The sequence below is a fragment of the Heteronotia binoei genome, chromosome 3, assembly GCF_032191835.1.
Source record: "Heteronotia binoei isolate CCM8104 ecotype False Entrance Well chromosome 3, APGP_CSIRO_Hbin_v1, whole genome shotgun sequence".
Classification (NCBI taxonomy): domain Eukaryota; kingdom Metazoa; phylum Chordata; class Lepidosauria; order Squamata; family Gekkonidae; genus Heteronotia; species Heteronotia binoei.
The window spans coordinates 140263253-140282860 of record NC_083225.1 but is presented as its reverse complement, the minus strand read 5'-3'; the positions used below and the strand labels follow the sequence as shown (position 1 = coordinate 140282860).

Below are 19608 nucleotides of genomic sequence, written 5' to 3'. Positions count from 1 at the left end.
AAGAAACCCCGCAGAAAGACAGAAGAGAAATTTAAAGTGTAGGAACCACAGAGTAAGAAACATTGATTCCTCCCCCTCCTCCTCTTTGGGCTACTGCAAGTGGGGAAGGGGAGGAGGGAGGAGCGGGACGTACCAATAACTCTCGGAGGGGGGAAGATGAAGGATATTGTGACATCCCCGTGTCTCCCCCAGGCGCCCCGGCTTCCCGGGAGGTGTCACATCGCCCCAAGCAGGTCCAGCTAGTTCTAAAGGAAAGGTTGCCAGAAGCGCAAACGGTCTGAACGGTGGGTCCGCGGGCGGCGGGGAGTGTCCGTCCTTGTCCCCCTCCTCTCCTGGGCGGGATGGTGCGTCCCGTTCCTTGGAGGGTGGGGCGGCGGGCGCGGCACCTCCCCACACAGTGACACACGGACCCGGCGCTGGGAAGAGAAGGAGGCGGTGACGGCTGCGGAGGGAGCGCTCGGGAGTCGTAGCGGCGACGGCGGCGGCTGCTGCTGCTGGCTGGGAGCGGAGCCTCCAGCATGGCCCGGTCCGTTGAGGCGGCCGCTCCTCCTCCACCCGCTCCCCCCGGCCGCCTCTTCCCCTCCTCTTTAGCGTGGCGCCGCCGACGCCGCTGCTGCTGCCGCCGCCCGGCGTTGCCCGCCTTGCCCGGGTTGCTGTCGCTGGGCTTGCTCCTCTCTCGCGTCTGCTGCGGTGAGTCGCCGGGAAACTTTCGGGGGCGGGGGGGGGGGCGGCCGCTCTCCGGAGCAAACCAGCTTCCCAGGGTCTATCGGGGGCCGCCACTGTGGGAGGGAGGAAAGGCGGGCGGGACTTCGGGGAAAGTTTTGCTGTGGCGGCTGCTCCATGAGGGAAGTTCGCGTTTTGAAAGGGGGCGGGGTGGGCCCGCCGCGGGAGCGAGTCCTCCTTTTCCTCCTGCCTTGGCGGGGAGCGCCTCCCTTGTCCTCCGCCAGGGGCCAGAAGGGAAGGCGGGGGGGGGGGGGAGGGCGGCGAGGACTACCTTTTATCCCCCCCCCCCCCCAGTCTACGAGGTGGGGGCCTTTACATTTGTGGCGGGCGTGTGACCCACGGCTGGTGGGAGGACGGAGGACGCGGCCCACGACCCCGACCCGATTCTTCAGGGTCTCGGTGACTTCGGGGGGACACGGCGGGTAAGAGCGAGTGGGGTGGCCGTTTGCGGGGAAGGGGGGCTTCCGGGCCGAGCCCTGTGGCCCTTTCCATGGATGGGGGGGCCCTTGCGAGGGATCGAAGGGCTTGAGGAGGGGGGAGGCGGCGTGTTGTGGCGCTCCGAGACCCCGGCGGTGGGTGGGGGCGTGCACGCGCGCGCGTCCACGAGGGCTCCGTTGTGTGAATCTTAAAACTAACCCAAGAACTCTGGACTCGGTGAGGCAAGCAGCGGGGAAGGGTGGAGAAAAGATGCTGCCGTGCTTGGAGCTGCAGTGATTTTTGCAGCGGTTGCCTTTATTATTCTTGTGACACATGGGCTCTTTCGCAGGCCACTTGGCGACGGAGAGCGTGCGCGACTTTCCAATAGCGCAGCGCTCTCTCTCTCTCTGGGTTTTGTGTGTTTGTGTTGGGGGTGTAAAGGAAGTGCTTTTTCCCGGCGTGCAGGCGGAGGCGACGTGTGTGTCCCGCCGCCTTGTTGTGTTTTGTTGTGGGCGCTGTTGCTGGGAGTTGGAGCTGTTGGGATTCCACTTGTCACTGGAGCCGCTGCTGGAGACCGTTACGTCCAGCATTCTGTGTGATGGGCAGGGCGGGCTGGCGGCTGCGTTGCTGTCTCCGCTCTGTCTTGGTTGATGACGGGGCAGCAGTGATTTGTGGGGAGGACAGGCGGATGTCATTATGTAGCTGGCCTCCGCCCCTTTAAACATACGGCTTCCTTGTCTCAAGCGCCTTTTTTCGCGGCGGGGGGTTGGGGTGGGAGCCCTTAACTCCAAAATCAACTGGTGTATCTTGCTAGAATTGGTTGATAGTCACTCTGATACGGAGCAGCAGGTGCTGAGACCAATACAAGTACGTGCGTTGCTGGGTCTCCTTAGTCTTGGTCTCCCTCCCCTCTTGTGCCCTTAAGAACCTGCTAAATTAAGTTTCCAGTGCTGATATCTTCTAGGGAGTAAGCCCCGTTGAACTTACTTCTGAGTAGACCTGTTTAGGCCTGCTCCATTAGTCACTTGGGTGGTGTTAGAAAGAGAATCACTACTACATTGGCAGGTGGCAAAGAGAGCTGTTGGAAACCTGGAAAGTGCTGCAGTTCTTTTTATGGAAGGACTGAAGAAGTGGTTTAGTATGAACTGGTCACTGGAAGTCTCACCCTTGGGATCATTAGAGTCTGCATGTCAGCTCAGTATTTATTATTGCCACTTCAGTCTTGTATAGCTGAATTCTGTGCAGGCTCATTAACAAGTAAAGTAAGCATGTATAGTGCTGCTGCTAAATTATATCTATTGATGTGATTTCTTAATTGAAACATCTGCTGTAGTTGATAGTCATTTAAGATAATGATAATCCAAAGCAATTTTTAAAATTTCTTGATATAAAAATTTTGAATTTATATGCAGGAAAAAAATTGTCATGGGTGAGCAAGTATTTTGCCATTACAGTAATTGAACATAGATTATTTTAATGTATGATACATCTCCCAAGTTACATAATTACAAAACACATATATCTGTAATATTCTTCATTATTTGAAATGCTTTATAACTTTTATTTCAGCTTATTGAACGTAACTGTTAGTGTCTGCTTAGAGCAGGGGTGTCGAACTCATTTGCTATGAGGGCAGAACTGACACAAATGAGACCTTGTTGGGCAGGACTATGTCAGGTTGGGCCAGCCCAAGTCATGCCAGGCCATGTGTATACCTGTTTAGAAGAAGAATTGCAGTTTTATACCCCGCCCTTCTCTCTGAATCAGAGACTCAGAGCAGCTTACAATCTCCTATATCTTCTCCCCCCACAACAGACACCCTGTGAAGTGGGTGGAGCTGCGAGGGCTCTCACAGCAGCTGCCCTTTCAAGGACAACTCCTGAGATAGCTGTGGCTAACCCAAGGCCATTCCAGCAGGTGCAAGTGGAGGAGTGGGGAATCAAAACTGGTTCTCCCAGATAAGAGTTCGCACCAGGACTGGATCTACATGTTTTTTGAGGGGGGGGGGGCAGAATTAAAAAATCATGCCCCCTTTTGGGCCATTCTATTTTATGGTCCCATAGAATACAATGGACTCCATACCCAATTTGGCACCCCTCCTCTGTCAGCGCCCGGGGCAAGCACCCTTCCTCTGCCCCCCCAGATCCGGCTCTGGTCCGCACACTTAACCATTACACCAAACTGGCTCTCTAAGATTAAGTAGCAGAATAATTTGATTTAAGATTAAGTAGCAGAGATATAAACTTTATAAAGAACACAGACAAACACAATTAAATATATACACTAAATATATACATATTTAAAAAAACAAACCTTAAAACATGCTTAAAATGTTAGCACTCGTTGGTCTTAAAGATTCTTTCTTTGCATTTCTCCCATTGGATACAGAGAATGAGGCAAAGGAAGCTGTGGCTCTTTCCTTCATTCCCTGAGGAGGAGGAGCCTCAGCCAATAGAAGGAAGAGACACTTGGTTCACTTGCTCTGTTGCGTGATTGAGAGAGCCTGGAAAAACAAGCTCTGCCTTTTCCCCTTGCTCCCCAAGGAGGAGCCTCAGCCAATTGAGAAAACAGGTTTTGCTCTGTAGCTCCTGTGTGATTGAGCAAGCCTTGCAAAGCAAGCTGTTATTCAGAAGGAAGCAAGAGATAGGGAGAAGGAAGCAGACGACAGCCAGTTGCTTGGGGGCCTAATGGGGGAGCCCTCCTGGGGCCAGATTCGGCCCCCAGGCTTCATGTTTGACACCCCTGCCTTAGAATGTATTTAATGAGATATTTAGAGGTTTGTGATAATTCTTGCTAGAGCTTTTAAAATGTAAGTAGCAGTTGTGTAGTGCCCACTGTGTATTGGTGGGGTAAGAGCTTTAACAATTTCTTCTTTTCATGGTTTCACCAATCAATACTCCTGTTCCAGTCAGTTGTTAACCCTGGGAACAAAAACTGACATGCAAAGAGAGGCTGTCTGCCTTTTTATCCTTTCAGTGTTCAGTACAATTGTTAGTGTATAGGTTTCTGTGAAAGGGGCTCCATTTTCTGACAGTTAAGTTTGTAAGCTGTCTATAAATTGTGACCATTGTGGTCAAATTAAAACAAACTCTTGTTTGAACAGTTTGCCTATGTTCTTTTTAAAAATTCTGTTTTTATTTAATTTGACAACATTCTCAAAGTATTATAGGAATTAATCACATATATCTGTTAAACTTGCAACCAAACATAACCCTTAATTGAAAATTTATAACCAACATTCCTTGGATCAATACAATTTAGACTTACAAGTATATGTAAGTAGCACAAAAAAGCATTCTTGCATTGTTTTCCTCACTGCTTCCCATCTCTTGTTTACTATTTGCTACTTTCTTCAGGTACATTAAAAGAACTTAAATTTCATGATGAGCAATTTACGGGTGTGAGGTCTGTCCCTTACAGTTACTGACTTATTGTTTGCAGGAAAACTATCTCAGTGAAGAACAATTTGTTCATCCTTATTCACACAATGCTTTGCCTGGCTTTTGTCTTCCAAAAACATTTTCTGCTCATATTGGGGATGATTTCTTCACAGCTAGGAATTTTTCATTTGGACAGTGGGTCATTGCCCCCCCCCCCCCGCCCCCCAAAACACACACATTTCTCTGCACTTCTTCCTGGCTTAGACAGTTTCATTTTTAAATTCCTAAACTGGTAACTGAGCTTATCCGAATGTATATACTATACATTGATTGAAATTGACAAGGCTTTCTCCATCATTGAGAACATTGGCCAATTTTTGCTACATGCTGGGTGAACATCTTTTACTCTGCTAGGTTTGAGGAATTCTGCTGGGAATGCAGCAGCCTCAAAGGTGGATCCGAGTGGACAATCATGTTGATCTTAAGCAGTAGAACAATTTTTAGTCTAGTTGCATCTTTAAGATCAACACAGTTTTATTCAAGGTATGAGCATACTTCCTCAGTCACATTGGAATGGAGGTTAACAATTCACGTATATAGACAGATTCTTCTACATGGGTGAACAGTAAATTAGCATGCGACTTAATGGAGATGTTTCGACATATGCAGTGATCAAATAGCAATAGTAGCAATAACAATAATAAATTGAACTTAGCTGATTATTGCTGTTTGGCCTTTGCACATGTTAAAACATTTCCATTTAGTTGTATGCTAATTTTCTGTTCACCTATGTAGAGGCATCTGTCTGTATATATGAACTGTTAACCTCCATACTAATGTGTGTGAGGAAGTGAAGTGTGCATGCGCACAGAAGCTCACACTTTGAATAAACTTTGTTGCTCTTAAAGGTGCCACTAGCCTCAAAGGTTGTTGACCAGCTTTAAATTTTTTTTTGTAGGTGTGTACCTTTAGGATAAGAACCAAAGGGTGGGGGTGTCCCGGCTGAGGAGTTTAATATTTCTCTTTCTTAAAATGGCATTCCATGGTAACCCTTGGCATAGTAATCAAGCATGTGTAATCAGTTACCCAGCTGCCATACCAAATGTTGCCACTTGCACAGATACAGTACTGTGTACAAACAAATATTTAAGGTGATCAAACTTAACTCAAAAAAAGTAGGTAGTCTGAACAGTGTTCAAATGTCAGTTGTAGTTTTTGCAGTTCTCAGCATTGTTTCTGTTTCCAAACTGCACAGAATAGGAAGAGTTATATCCATTCTCCCCCATGGCCCTGATCTGAGTTACAGCCTGTACAGGTGCTGTTTGCCTTTAAAGTTGTTAAGAAGATTCAGTCATGGTTTTTACCAATGTCTCAAATAAAATTTTTATTTCTGATAACAATGTGTCGCATTCAGCTAATCTGTCTAACAGACACTAACTTGGTTGTTTGCTGTGTTTGTGCGTAGTCTGAGGCCTCCTTGTTTGAGAAGCCTTGAGTTGAGGTCCAGTTGGCTGTGTCAGTGCCCTAATCCAGGTGACTTGACAAGTTGGAGTTTGCTTCCTTGTCACAAACAGGAATTCTAAAATGAGTCTAGATTTCAGTGTGATCTGTGCTGCAAATGTGAGGAGGGAAGGAATGTAGTGTGTAAGCATGGCAAGAACTTTGTTTATGCCATTACAGACAAATTCGTTCTGGTACCTGAATGTAGCCTATAATGCTCTGAGCATTGTGCAGATTTGTCGCTGAATGATGGAGTTAGAATTTTTCTCTAGAAAGATATTTGAAAATTTTATTCAAACTTCTGAATAGTTGGCATCTATAACTGGACTGTACATAGTACTTGCTACTCTTGTGCTGTTGGATAACCATCAATGATGAAACCATTCTCTTTTTTCCTTGCACCAAACTTGAAAAAGCATAAAGGAGATGATAACGCTATGGAATCATCTAAGGGAATGAAGGGAGGCAGTATTGCATACCTGCTGCGTGGCCTGTCCAGATGCTTGTGTGCATGTGTATGAAATTTCATTGTCACTGCAATGGAAAATTTGTTTATATTATATGTGTTGTGGATACAGCTGTGTGCATGTAGTTTGTAGCATTCTGGGTTTCCAGGCAAAGTACAGCCTAGTGGTACTGCCTGCTCTCCACATCTCCTGGTTGAGGTAATAAAGCATGGTGCATGCATGCACGCATGCTCAGCCTTGCATGCATTTGTAGTTTCATACTTATGGAAAACTAGTAGTAGAGTTGCCATAGCTGGTAGACATAGCTGGTACTTGAACAATTAAGAATTTAATATCCGTCACTCCATGTTGATTTTGTATATGAGAGGGATTTCAGATGTCTTTGGGGGGACTTTCTAGTCTGCAGAGTTCTTGTTCCTTTTGCAGCCCTGGTTGATCTGTAGAGTATGGAGATGACCCATGTTGTGGACATAGTTGCCCTTATGCACCATCTCTCCTTCCATGTGTTTAGAATGCCTCAATAGGAATATCCCTTTGCTTCTGAGGAGCTGTGGATGGGCAGAGACGGTTTGAATGCAGGCTAAGACCATGTTATCATACCTGTTCTATGGCAGTAATGGCAGCAACACAATCTCACTTTTTTGCCATCATTGCATCTACACAAAGTTGCCCAGCAGGGCTTTTATCTCAAATGCAAGAAAATGTTGACTCAGAAAATATATAATCCTGCTGTCATTTCCTTTGCCATGCATTTTGTAGATAAAATTGCTAAAGTTCACCAGCACTTGGATCCCACATTTGTCTTAATTCAATCATAGGATGTTGGACTGCAATCTGCTTTCAGTTGCAGGATGACTTTCAGTTGGTGAAGCCTGGTGAAGTGGACTAGGTGCTTTGAAGTTTGTGACCTACCATGTCCAGTCTTGCCTCTCATAGCTAATAGTATGCCAGGATGTGCCTGTTCTCTCAGTGGATCTTGTTGACGTCTTTTCAGGAAAAAAATACTTCTAGATATAATGAACAACACAGTGATTCCTTAGCAAAGGATTTAGTAAATTGTCTAATTGTCTAACTGTTGGAGTTGTAATGTACATGTTCCTTAAACATATGCTTTGGGTGTGTCCAGTCATTTGTTTTTTCTAGGAAGAAATTATTGCTGATATCAATTTTGTATTACAGCATTCATTGGTTTTTGAGGGTACTTGTATACTTAAATCTTCTTGATTCTTGGAGCCTAACTGATGGTCAACAAAAATGGATCTTCCATGTTCATATTACAAAAATGGATCCTCCACCCTCATATTACAAGTTCATGGCTGGTGCTAGAGTTTATGCCACCCTAGACAAGGCCCCATCCATGCACAAAGCCAAGGGCTTTCCTACTTAACCCAGCTTGTACCTGGGCAGGGAGGACTGGAGGTGGCGAGGGCGGTTTCCTGTCCCAAGTGCCTTCTGTGGCTGGTGCTGCCCCCTCCCTCAGCCTACATGGCGATTGGGCCTGTCTAAGAGAAGCTTTAGGAGGAAGGGCACAAGGTGCTCTCCACAGATGTGGCAGGGGAGCCTAGCCACTTTGACACCCCACAAGCACCCTTTCATCTAGGGCTCGCCTTTGCAGACTGCATCCCCCCCACCCAGTCCAGGCATTGGAAGGGTTTACTTCCTTGCTGTGTGAGCCCAGAGGTGGGCTCTCCCCAGGCAGTGCTTCCCAGAGCCAAGAGAAGGAGCAGCAGGAGTGCCGCTCTCAAGCGGATACTGGCAGAACTGGCACCATCCTCTTCTCCATACTAGCCTCTACTGCTTTGTTTTCCACAACAGGAAGCACCCCGTGACACCTACAACCCTGCCTAGCCCTCACCCTGTTGACTGATGAGAGCATGCACAGGACAGAACAAAGAGCATTCATGAGAGGCAGCCCCCATGTCTGTTGGTGGTGGTCTTGCCGAAGGGTTGGTCTGAAGCAGAACTCAAAAGTTGTTCTGTTGCTGAAGGGTTGTTTTTGGTGATTTCTCAGCCATCTCTCACTCTCTTTGTAATTCTTTATTCAGGCAAAGAGGGCATACAAGAAGAGGAGCCAAGAGCTGTGGGGCCATGTGGGAGGGCCCCTGCATTTCTCCCATAGCCCAGCAGGGAGTCTCCCTACCTCCCTCCTTCCCACGGAGCCAGTCCCACCTCTGGAAGAGGCGGCAGTAGCCCAGTGGCATGAGGATGGAGGCACTGCTGGCTCCCAGGCCCGGCTGCAGTGCCATCTTGCTACCCGCCTCCCCAGGCAGCAGCAGCAGCAGGGGTGCGTGGCTCCCTAGAAGTCGTAGTCCATGCTGCTGCCCCTGCTGCTGCGGTAGAGGGGCCATGAAGGGAGGCCCACGTGCAGGGAGGGGGCACCTAGCTTCTCTTTAGGCCAGGTGGCACCCTAGGTGGTTGCCTACCTGGCCTACTTTGTAGCACCAGCCCTGATTACAGTAAATTTACAGTAAATCAATGGATTTACCTCCAGTAAATCAATGGATTGAGGACCTTAGAACTTTATTAACATTTGAATGCATGGCATATAGATGGCAATTGTTTATGGACTTTTTTTTAGATATTTGAAAGTCGTTTATTGAACCTTGCATGTAGACCTGCCACCACTGTTATATTTTTGTTTTCTAGTTACGTACAACTCCCTCCCCCCCCCCAAAAAAAACCCCAAACAAACCATATTTAGTTGCTGGATTGTAAGTTTTTTTCTTCTTGTTCTTTTTTCTGTTTTTTTTTAAATAAATACATTTTAAAAATGCCAGGCTGGAATGGTTGACAGTCCAAGGCCCTAAACAGCTTGGAGCCATGGGGCCTTTCTCCAGCTGGTAAGTGAAAATCTGCCTCTTTAGCCATGCTTTTGGCACCCCCTTCTTAGAGGTAAGGTGACTGGCAATTAGAGATGGCATTTTCTGTGGTGACAGCAATTTGCCTTTGGAATGCCAGCCCACTTGAAGCTGGCCTGGTACCTACTTTTCTTTCTTTTAGCTGCCAGACCAAAACACATCTTAACCTAAGCTTTAATTAGTGTTCTTATTCTTACCAACTTTTAATGGTTTGCTTTTGTTTTCTGGATGGGTTTTATGCTGTTTATGTCCATGGCTTGTTTTTAAATGGCTTGGTTTTTAATTGTTGAGTGGGTGGGTGGAAGTCTTGAACAGGTGTTTGGAAAAGTTATTGAGGTGGTTAGAGAGCCAGTATTTCAACAAAACTGAATTGCTGTTGATCAGTGACAAAGCTGCTTGAGGACTGAAGAGTTAGTGTGTCCTGGAAGAGGTTGGCCTTCCCTTGATTGAATAGGTCCATAATTTGGGGTTGTTGCTGGATCCTGGCTTATGGTTAAAGGCATGTGTTTCTTCTGTGGCACACTGGTATGTGAGCTGTATCAGCCTTGAAAAGTGTGATCTGGCCATGGTGATCCATGTCCTTTCAGCTGGTTAAGTATGTAATGCTTTCTTGTGATTCTTGTGTGGCAGCAGTGCTCTGGTGTAGGATACAGGAATCCTGTTGCCTTTGTACTGAAAGATGTACACTGGCTGCTTGTTCTTCTAAGCACAATTCTGGGTTCTAATTATAACCTTTTGACTCTAAATGGCTCTAAACGGCAAGAGTACCTGAAAGGCCATCACATTCTTTAATGTCCAACCTGCTGGCCAAGATCTGCCTCCAAAGCCCTGCAGTGCGCCTTTTGCCTTCAGAGGTGAGGTGGGTGTCAACCAGAGATCATTGATGACATCTTGCCTATGGAATGATGCTTCCTTAAAGACTCACCAGGGGCCTAGCTTGTGGTCTTCTGGTGCGAGACTAAAACATAGTTTTTACTCATGCTTTTACTTAAGGGGTTCAACTTTTTAAAATTGTGTTAATCTGTTTCTAGCCTGAAAATAATTCATGAGATTCTTTCTAAGCTGCTGAATGTTTTATGTTTTTATGCTCTTATGGGGTTTTAATAGCGTATTGATTGTTAATAGTTTCTATGGTGTATTATGTTTTTATTATAGTTTACTTTGTAAGGTGCTCAAATGGCGGTACAGATATTGTATAAATAAATAAATGAAGAATAATGTATCATTTGTCCATTTAGTGCAGGGGTGGCCAAACTTGCTTAATGTAAGAGTCACACAGAATAAACATCTGATGTTTGAGAGCCACAAGACATGAATGCAGCCAGACTCACTCTGACCTGCCAGCTTCCGAGACGCTGACAACGCCCCCATCTGATTTATAGTTTAGTTATATATCATTAAACATACACACAGAGAGAGAGAGAGAAACATCAGGCAAGAATAATAGTAGCTTTGAGGTGCTGGCACAACTTATTTATTTCAGTTTTTAGCTGATCTTTGATGGTAATAAACTGAACTAGAACTACTTGTTTCTTGAATTTTTACTTGAAAGTGATATATTTTGGAAGCATTCTCTATTTGGAAACCAATGAGGAGAGAGAGAATGAAAGAGGTGGAAAGAAAGAAAGAGATAAAGCAAATAAATAAGAAGGTAGGGAGGGGGAGGAAGGAAGGAGGAGAGAGAGAAAGGGAGGGAAGGAGAAAGGTGAAAAAGAAGTGGAAAGAACGCAAATAGATGGGGAGGGAGGAAGGGGAAGAGAGAAAGAAAACAAACTGATGAAGAGGAAGAGGGAAGAAAAGAAGATAAAGAAAGCAAATAGATGGGAGAGGGAGATAGGAAGGAGGGAGGGGGAAAGAGAGAAAGAAAGAGGTGGAAAGAAAGCAAATAGATGGGAGGGAAGAGGGAGGGAGAAGTGGAAAGAAAGCACCTTTAAATGTGTTCCCCGAGCCTGCCTCCATGCTAGCTGGCTTGGAGAAGGAATTTAAAAAGACAGATGCCTTCTCCAAGTTGTTCAATAGGGTGACTGGGGCTCTGAGAGCTGCATAATATGTGTGAAAAAGCTTCATGTGGCTCCTGAGCCACAGTTTAGCCACCCCTGATCTAGTCGCATTCTTTGTAGTAGCTGAATGTCCCAGGATCATGTGAGTAACTTGTCAGAAAACCCTGCAAGGGCAGCAGTGAAATAACTGCATTCCTGATAATTGAGTCCCAAGCTTGAGCAATGAAATAGCTAATAATAATAATTTTTAATTTATATCCCGCCCTCCCCGCCGAAGCAGGCTCAGGGCGGCTATATGAAGGGCTATAGATCAACTGTCCAATGTGGTAGCGCACGAAGTGCTTCTTTGGAAATAAACAACTGGGTGAATGCCTTCGATGCTAACTTGCCCAATGCCCAAGCAGGACATATTATACAAGCTCTCAACAAATCTCAGACACCAGGCCATCAAGGTAACTAGAAATTTCATTGTGGTGTTTAGTATTTTCATCAGTGATTTTTTGAAGAGTTTTTGTTAGATTGACAGCTGGGCTTACCCCCATATTATATCTGTGTATCTAATAGTCACCATGGCTCCAACTGCAGAAACATAAATTCACAGATCAATGTTAAATAGACACAAAAGAGATAATCCTACAAAGCTAGTGAGAGATTCAGGTTAGCAAAAAAATCCTGAAAGTTTTTTTTCCCAAGTGTGTGTCGTGGTGGGGGGCGAGGGAGATTAACCAGAAGCCCAAAAGAGAGAACAGTTGTATGCTCAGGCACACAACTGTTCTTCAGGGGCAGGAAGTGCCAGAGGGGAGGAGGCAGTTGGGAGAAAATGAGCAGAAGCCACTGGTTTCTGCCCCATTCAGCCTCTGTGGTGGCAAAACTGAAGAAGGATGGGAGAGAAGACACAGGATCCCCTCACGCTCGTTGCTGCTGAGATGTCCATGCTTCCCCTCCAAAGGTACACCAAACATCCCACGAGGAGACCACAACTAGAGATAGTGCCATATGCGAAACAGACAGTGGTCGAAAATTTCAGGCAGAAATCTTTTCAAACAGACACAGTATCAGAAAAGGCTACATGACCTACAGGAGATTAATTTAAAATCTTTAAAACATGCATACACACTTTGGAGGGTATCACACAGCAGGGGACCAGGAAGAGCCTTCTATTGGCTGCGTGCCACCACTCTAGTAAGGGTCTCTCTGGGAGGGCCCAGAGCACCCACTAAACCCCTGTATCTTCACTATTAGCAAATACCTTTTAACCATGACTGAAGAGAAGACGACCGCAGATTTATACCCTGCCCCTCTCTTTGAATCAGAGACAGAGGGTGATTCTGCATTAGCCTTTGCTCTGGCTCCGACGCTGTGTTTCCCCCGGGGCAGATGTTGGTTTCTGCACATTTTGACCTGGGGCAGCAGTTTGACCCGCCTCCGAAGCGGTGCTGCCCCAGATTAAGGAGATTGGCAAAATACCAGATCTTTTTTTTCCCGAGGCTCAGAATTTTATGTGCGGAATTCGAGCCAGTGCGCTGTCAAACTTCTTGCATCAGTAGAACACACCCACATAACTCCACGCCCATGATTCCACCCAGTTATTTCGTCATACTTCCGCAATTTTACTCCCTTTGAAAATTATGCAATATTTTCCTGAAATGGATTAATTTTTTAAAAAACAACTTGTTTTGCGTTACAACGCAAAAACAATGTAACGATGTAACACTATTTTCTTTTTCCGAATGCATCACTTACTTGCACCTACCCCCCTTCTTTACTGTATTACACGTGAATTTGATAACGTGCCATTGCATTGTGATTACGTTCTCCCCCCTCCAAAAAAAATCAATCCTGACTGCTATATTTTTTTCCAAATAAGATCGTTGCAACGCAACTAAATAAAAAGTGATGTTGCACGAACTACTTTAAACATGCGTGATTGCCACCTTTGTCAATCCCCCCCCCCATGGCCTCAAACGGGAACGGAAATTTGATTATGTTTACAGCTTTATATTTTTGATAGGTTGGGGAAACTTTCTCCCTTAACCCCTCTGCATATTTCTTCCCCTCCCTTTTCACGCATCTGTTTGTAATTTGTTATAGGTTTTAACGGAAAACTGTGTGCTTAACATTCAGCGTGTGTGGATAAAAACAGTGGTTCGCCGACTCAGATTTCATGGTGCTTAACCTGCCAATGGCAGGGCCAAAGGAAAACACGTGACTTTGCCAGTATTATGCCTCTTGCATTATGTTGTAATGCAAACAAAGACATTACATTGTAACGCAAGCACGCATGCATGTAAAAAAAAGGGGGGAAACGTATGAGGGAGGGGGAACTCTGGGAGCAGCAGTAATGCGGAATCAGAAAACATGGAACAGATTGGGAATTGAATCCAGGGGAAATCCTCTAATGCGGAATCGGGAAATCTGACCCGCATGGAACAGGCCTGGAGAGAAAGGAGGGCAAATGCCAAATGCGGAATCAGCCTCAGAGCGGCTTTCAATCTCCTTTATCTCCTTCCCCCACAACAGACACCCTGTGAGGTGGGTGGGGCTGAAAGAGCTCTCACAGCAGTTGCCCTTTCAAGGACTACTCCTACGAGAGCTATGGCTAACCCAAGGCCATTCCAGCAGGTGCAAGTGGTGGAGTGGGAAATTAAACCCGGTTCTCCCAGATAAGAGTCCACACACTTAACCACTACACTAAATGTGTAGCGAGGACCCAGTAGTAGATGTGAGGACCCAGGCAGTTTAACAGCAAGAAGTTTATTATAAGTGCTCTAGATTCAATAACAAATGGGTAGTAAAACATTTAGTGCAACAGTGAATAAAGAAACAGTAAAGGTTGGTATAAAGAAATAAAAACCCTGATGGGTCTAACTAGATGTTCCCTAGATTGCAGAAATAATGAGGAAGAAAACAGAAGATTAATTGAATCTGGCAACCTACATTTTTTGTATTGCAAGTTTCTTCTTTTTTTTACGTCTTACAGCAGGGGTCTATAACCTTGATGAACCTGTGGGCAGTACTGGACTTTTGAAAATACTGAGTGGTTGCCACCATTAAGTGGCTTCTGCTGGGGACACGACCACCCATAAATGTCTGCCATAGGGGCATTCACAGACTATTGCTGTATTTACCTGAAAGATAGCATGAATTGGAAAGCATAGGAGCACAGATTGGAGCTTTCCCTCTTCCCACTTGGCTTTACTGGACTGCATGTGAACCAGCTGAGGGGGTTGGGGTGGTGCATTCTCTCTGCTGCTTTTGGAGCAAGTTCTGATGTGAGAGAGGAGAATGCCCTCATGTTATAGCCTAGTGGGGAATGATATCTTTTGCTTTTATAAAGCTAAAAACAGTTGTCTTTCAGTAAATATAGTAGTTTCTAAATGGGTGCTTATTGCAGTCACACAGTTGAAACACCACATGTTCAAGTGAGGTAAAGGAAAGGTGGGATTGACTGTTCAGTGTAGGAAAGAAGAAAGTTGGCACCTGGAGAAACATTGGCAATATCATGGTGGCCATGGGTACCACACTGAAGATTACTAAATCATTCAGTATATCATATTGCAAGGTGTTTACATTGGGTGGCTTGTTAGGAGTTCTTAAAAATCATGGAATTGGATCCAAAGAGCCAGGAGCAGAGCACTGTTCATGTAATGGATCTTTCCTATCTCCTCCTGCTGCCGTTCCCTATGTCTTTCAAAACCTGAGTTCTGAAGCTAGGGCAGCTTCAGTGATTGTGGGATAGTAGTAGTAGGATCAAATAATTTGGTTCAGTCCCATAGAGTTAAAGATGTGAATGTTCAGGCCGAGAGTGGGGGGAATGGGATGAAACTGTGAAAGGGGAAAAAAACCACACCCTATTTTTCTCTCTGTAAAAACTGGGAATTTTGGACAGGATTTAAAAACATGCTGATATTTTGTTTTCTTCTGTAATTAGTGAAATACTTTTAAGACAAGGTTTTCAGATTATCATCATCATCACAAACACTTTATGGCAATTCTTTAGGGTTTTCAAGGCAAAGATGTTCAGTGGTGGTTTGTCATTGTGTGCCTCTGTGTAGCAACACTAGGTTTTCCTCTGGGATCTCCCATTCACATACTAGCCAGCAGGCCTGTACCTAGGGGGGCCTGCCCCCGACATCTGGGCGGGGTGCTCCCTGATTCAGGCCCCCCAACCAGCTGTGGGGCCTCTGCCACCACATCCTCCCTTCCCCACAATTCAAATCATGCTGGAGAAGCGGCAGGAGTAGCTGCCAGCCTCCCAGAGTGATTTAATGCCTCTGCTGATCAGGGGTCTTTAAATCACATATTTAGGGTGGGGGCGGCCCTCAAGCCGTGGTGGAGATGGGGCAGTGGAAAAGGAAAGTTGGGTAGGTGGCTAATGGGGATTTTTTAGGTGGGGGCACTTTTAAAAAATTCAAGTGCCCCCAGAATTTTTAAAAATCCCTCCCCCCCAAAAAAAAAATTAGCTACAGTCCTGCAAGACAGGGCTGACTCTACTTAGCTTCTGAGATCTGACAAGATTGGGCTATCCTGGGCTATCCAGGAAAGGGCACCACAGCATCAGAGAGGAGTAATTATTGTATATACAGTATACATTTTTAAATATCTGTTTCTTTAAATGTGGCCAGTGTTATACATAATATAGTATAGCATATAAATACAATGCATTACTGAATAGGCCAGCGCTTTCTGCATCACAAAATTTAACTCAATATCCAAATACGATGCTACTCATATTATGACAATTAGACTGTTTTTGTTCAAATAATAACTGTCTTTTATTTACTATAACATTTGTATTTTTGATTAGTTTTTGTCATCTGAGGTGCAGGCAGAAAGTTTGTCAAAGATCTTAAGATACCATAAGATGCAGCAAAATATATTGAGCATATGAGTATATTGTACAATTTTGCATGTAGAAAACTAAGCATTTATACTTATAAATTTCACAAATATGCCTAATAGTACAATACTGTATGATAATTAAGTTATAAATTATGCATTTAATGTTGTCGCAGCAATAAATATGTTTAGCTGTGGGAAGGAAGAAAGTGTTTCATTTCTTCCCCCCAAATATTCTAGGTTTCCCCTCCAGAGTTTCAAAATTACCAGAATTTTTACATCTTTACATGGAGTATATTCAAACATGTGGTTGGAAAAATGAGGCACTGCTGACTAGATTGCTGCAATTCCTGTCCATCAGACTTAGGCAGACCTTCCCAGTGAATTTGGATTGGGGAGGAGGGAGGTGATGCATAATGCTGCTGAGCCAGCATAGCATTGTACCAAAGAAAAGTTACCTTCGCACTCTTCTAATGGCTGTGGCTTTAGATAATTCTAGACAATCATTGATGGTAGTTGGTATTATCATTTCCCTTTTAATGATGCTGGTGGTCTAGAGTGTGCTGTTTTCAGGCAACAGGCCCATTGGGTGTATCACCAAATCCAGTGAGAATCCATTATTTCTAGAATTATTATTGAAAGGTTTGGAATGAAATTTGTAAAATTTCAGGGAGCATTGGATTTCACTGAACTATCCTTAGTGTTTAAATGTTATTTAGGAGACCTTGCATGTCAGCAGCTTTACGATTTGGCCAAATTCCTGTCACTACAATTTGATTAGTCTCTGTCCTGTTGACCATCGTCAACCTGCCTTTTCTACCTTTAATGGTGCTGAGTTCATTTGGCTACAAGACTGTATGATCTGATGTGTTATTAAATGTTGACAACTACCATACTATATTCTTGAACTACTGCTGACCTTCTGTAATCAGGGCTATGGAAATGCTTGTGTGTGTGTTTTTAAGATCTGTGGTATACTGCCATTGTTAATCTTATTTTGAAACCTATATCAGACCTCAAGAAAGCTTGCTTTATGATTCTGTTTTTAGGCTTCTGGAATGCATGGGAATTGAAAACAAATCAGGGAAGGGAATTGAAAACAAATCAGCCAGTATCATAATGCCCCTGTATAAATCGATGGTGCGGTCTCATTTGGAGTACTGTGTGCAGTTCTGGTCGCCGCACCTCAAAAAGGATATTATAGCTTTAGAGAAGCTGCAGAGAAGGGCAACTAGAATGATTAAAGGGCTGGAGCACTTTCCCTATGAAGAAAGGTTGAAACGCTTGGGACTCTTTAGCTTGGAGAAACGTCGACTGCGGGGTGACATGATAGAGGTTTACAAGATAATGCATGGAATGGAGAAAGTAGAGAAAGAAGTACTTTTCTCCCTTTCTCACAATACAAGAACTCGTGGGCATTCGATGAAATTGCTGAGCAGACAGGTTAAGACGGATAAAAGGAAGTACTTCTTCACCCAAAGGGTGATTAACATGTGGAATTCACTGCCACAGGAGGTGGTGGCGGCCACAAGTATAGCCACCTTCAAGATGGGTTTAGATAAAAATATGGAGCACAGGTCCATCAGTGGCTATTAGCCACAGTGTATGTGTGTATATAACATTTTTTGCCACTGTGTGACACAGAGTGTTGGACTTGATGGGCCGCTGGCCTGATCCAACATGGCTTCTCTTATGTTCTTATGTTCATGGTTAATGCTTGCCTGGTATGGTTCTTGAACTGGAATTACAGTCATATGCTCAGTGTGGCCTCTGCAGATACTGCTCTACAACTGATTGCTGCTTCAGTTGGAAACTTGTCCAGAAAAGCTGTTGATATGGGAACTGGTGTCTTTTGATCTGAAAAATACTTATGCTACCTCTTGGAACTATGAAAGCATGATACCTACGTAATTTTTGGTGAGGAGGCAATTCATCTTCACACACAACTTTTTGTTTTGAAAGGGTATATCCTGCATTTGCCATTGGCTTGTGTGTGTGTGGGGGGGGGGGGTTGTGTTTCCCTCAAGGTCTTAGTGTAATAGTGGTTCTTTTCTAAAAACATTTATGACATAGTTAGATTTTATTATTTATTTACATTTTAGAGTCCAGCTCAAGGTGGTTTATAAATAAAAGCAGTACCACAAAAGCATAATGAGGTCAGCATAAAAGCAAAGCAAGTCACGGCATAAAAATAGAATATATTACAATATATATGTTGTCTGCATGACTTTCCAATATGTAGCAAATTCTCTAGTATACAAAATAGTATTGTATACCAAAATTCAGCAACACTTTTGTCACTTGTTTTGGGGGAGTTTTACAAAATTGATGAGGTGAACAATGGCAGATTGCTTCTGTTAGTTAGTCTCTTTCCATGGAACTCTATGGGTTCTCCATAAGTCAGCTGTGACTTTACACACACACGTACATGGCACTAAGAATAAGGTTGGATACAGACTATAGTAGCTGTTGATGAAACGTACCTCTGCAGAATGGTACTCTTCTGCCTCCTTTCTCTTGCTGCAGCCCACTAAGCTCCTTGAAACACCTCTCCTGGAAGACAGTCCATTTTGGGAAGCTCATTTGGCTGCAGTTCAGCATGGGGAGAAAGTTGTAGAAAACAGTTCCATCAAGTTGCTGTTGATGGAAGGGGAATTTTGTGCCGTGATGGGGAAACTTGTTTGCTGCTTGCAGTTTTTTATTCTTTTGTTCTTAAATTTAAACTTCACCTTTAGCAATTGTTAAATGATATTGCTATTGTAACCGTATATAATCATTTAGGACTAACAGGCTTGTTCTGCTCATTTATGTTAGAAAATTGGTCACCAACAGCCAAAAATGCCGTGAAGCTACAGTGTTGGTGTGTGATTGGCAACTTAACTTTTAATTTAATTATTTAAAATGTTTTTATGCTGTCTTCCCATCCACTTCAGAGTCCCTAAAGTGGTGAGCATTAAATCAAAACATTAAAATAGTTAAGACATTAAAAGCATTTAAAATACAAATATGCATAATGTGTCTAAAACATATAAACACATAAATGTAAACACACAAACACAGACAAAAAGGGAGGAGGGATAATAAAAATAATAATAGTGAAGGATGCCAAATAAAGCAAACATGCCATCATAGTGTCCTTTCTTAATAGTTATCATTGTATTTTTTAATTTCATTATTTATAGCTGTTTTTCTTTGCACTCAGAATCACAATAAACCAGTCTGTTTAAGCCATAGTTGAATAAAGTCTGATTAGACTTCCAGACTTGCTCACCAGTGACAGCTTGATCATAAACCCCAGCTAGTCTTCTGCTTACCCTTCTCCTCCCATGCCTCTAAAAATCCCCAAATGCCATCATTAACTCCATTGTATTGAACAGCTGCTGGCATAGTGCCATTACATGTTTAGTTTGCTTGCTGTTGATCA

At 44.1% G+C, this 19608-nt stretch overlaps 1 protein-coding gene across 2 annotated transcripts in view; it reads left to right on the top strand.

Annotated features, from left to right (window-relative positions):
* Positions 1–293: 293 nt before the first annotated feature.
* Positions 294–19608, top strand: part of NECTIN3 (nectin cell adhesion molecule 3) — a 94368-nt gene continuing 75053 nt past the window's right edge. The window contains exon 1 of one of the 2 annotated variants that reach the window (XM_060234532.1): positions 294–690. In XM_060234532.1, the coding sequence (XP_060090515.1) occupies positions 519–690 (172 nt within the window). In that variant the 5' untranslated portion in view covers positions 294–518. The remainder of the gene's footprint in view (positions 691–19608) is intronic. The other variant, XM_060234531.1, reaches the window with a different exon arrangement.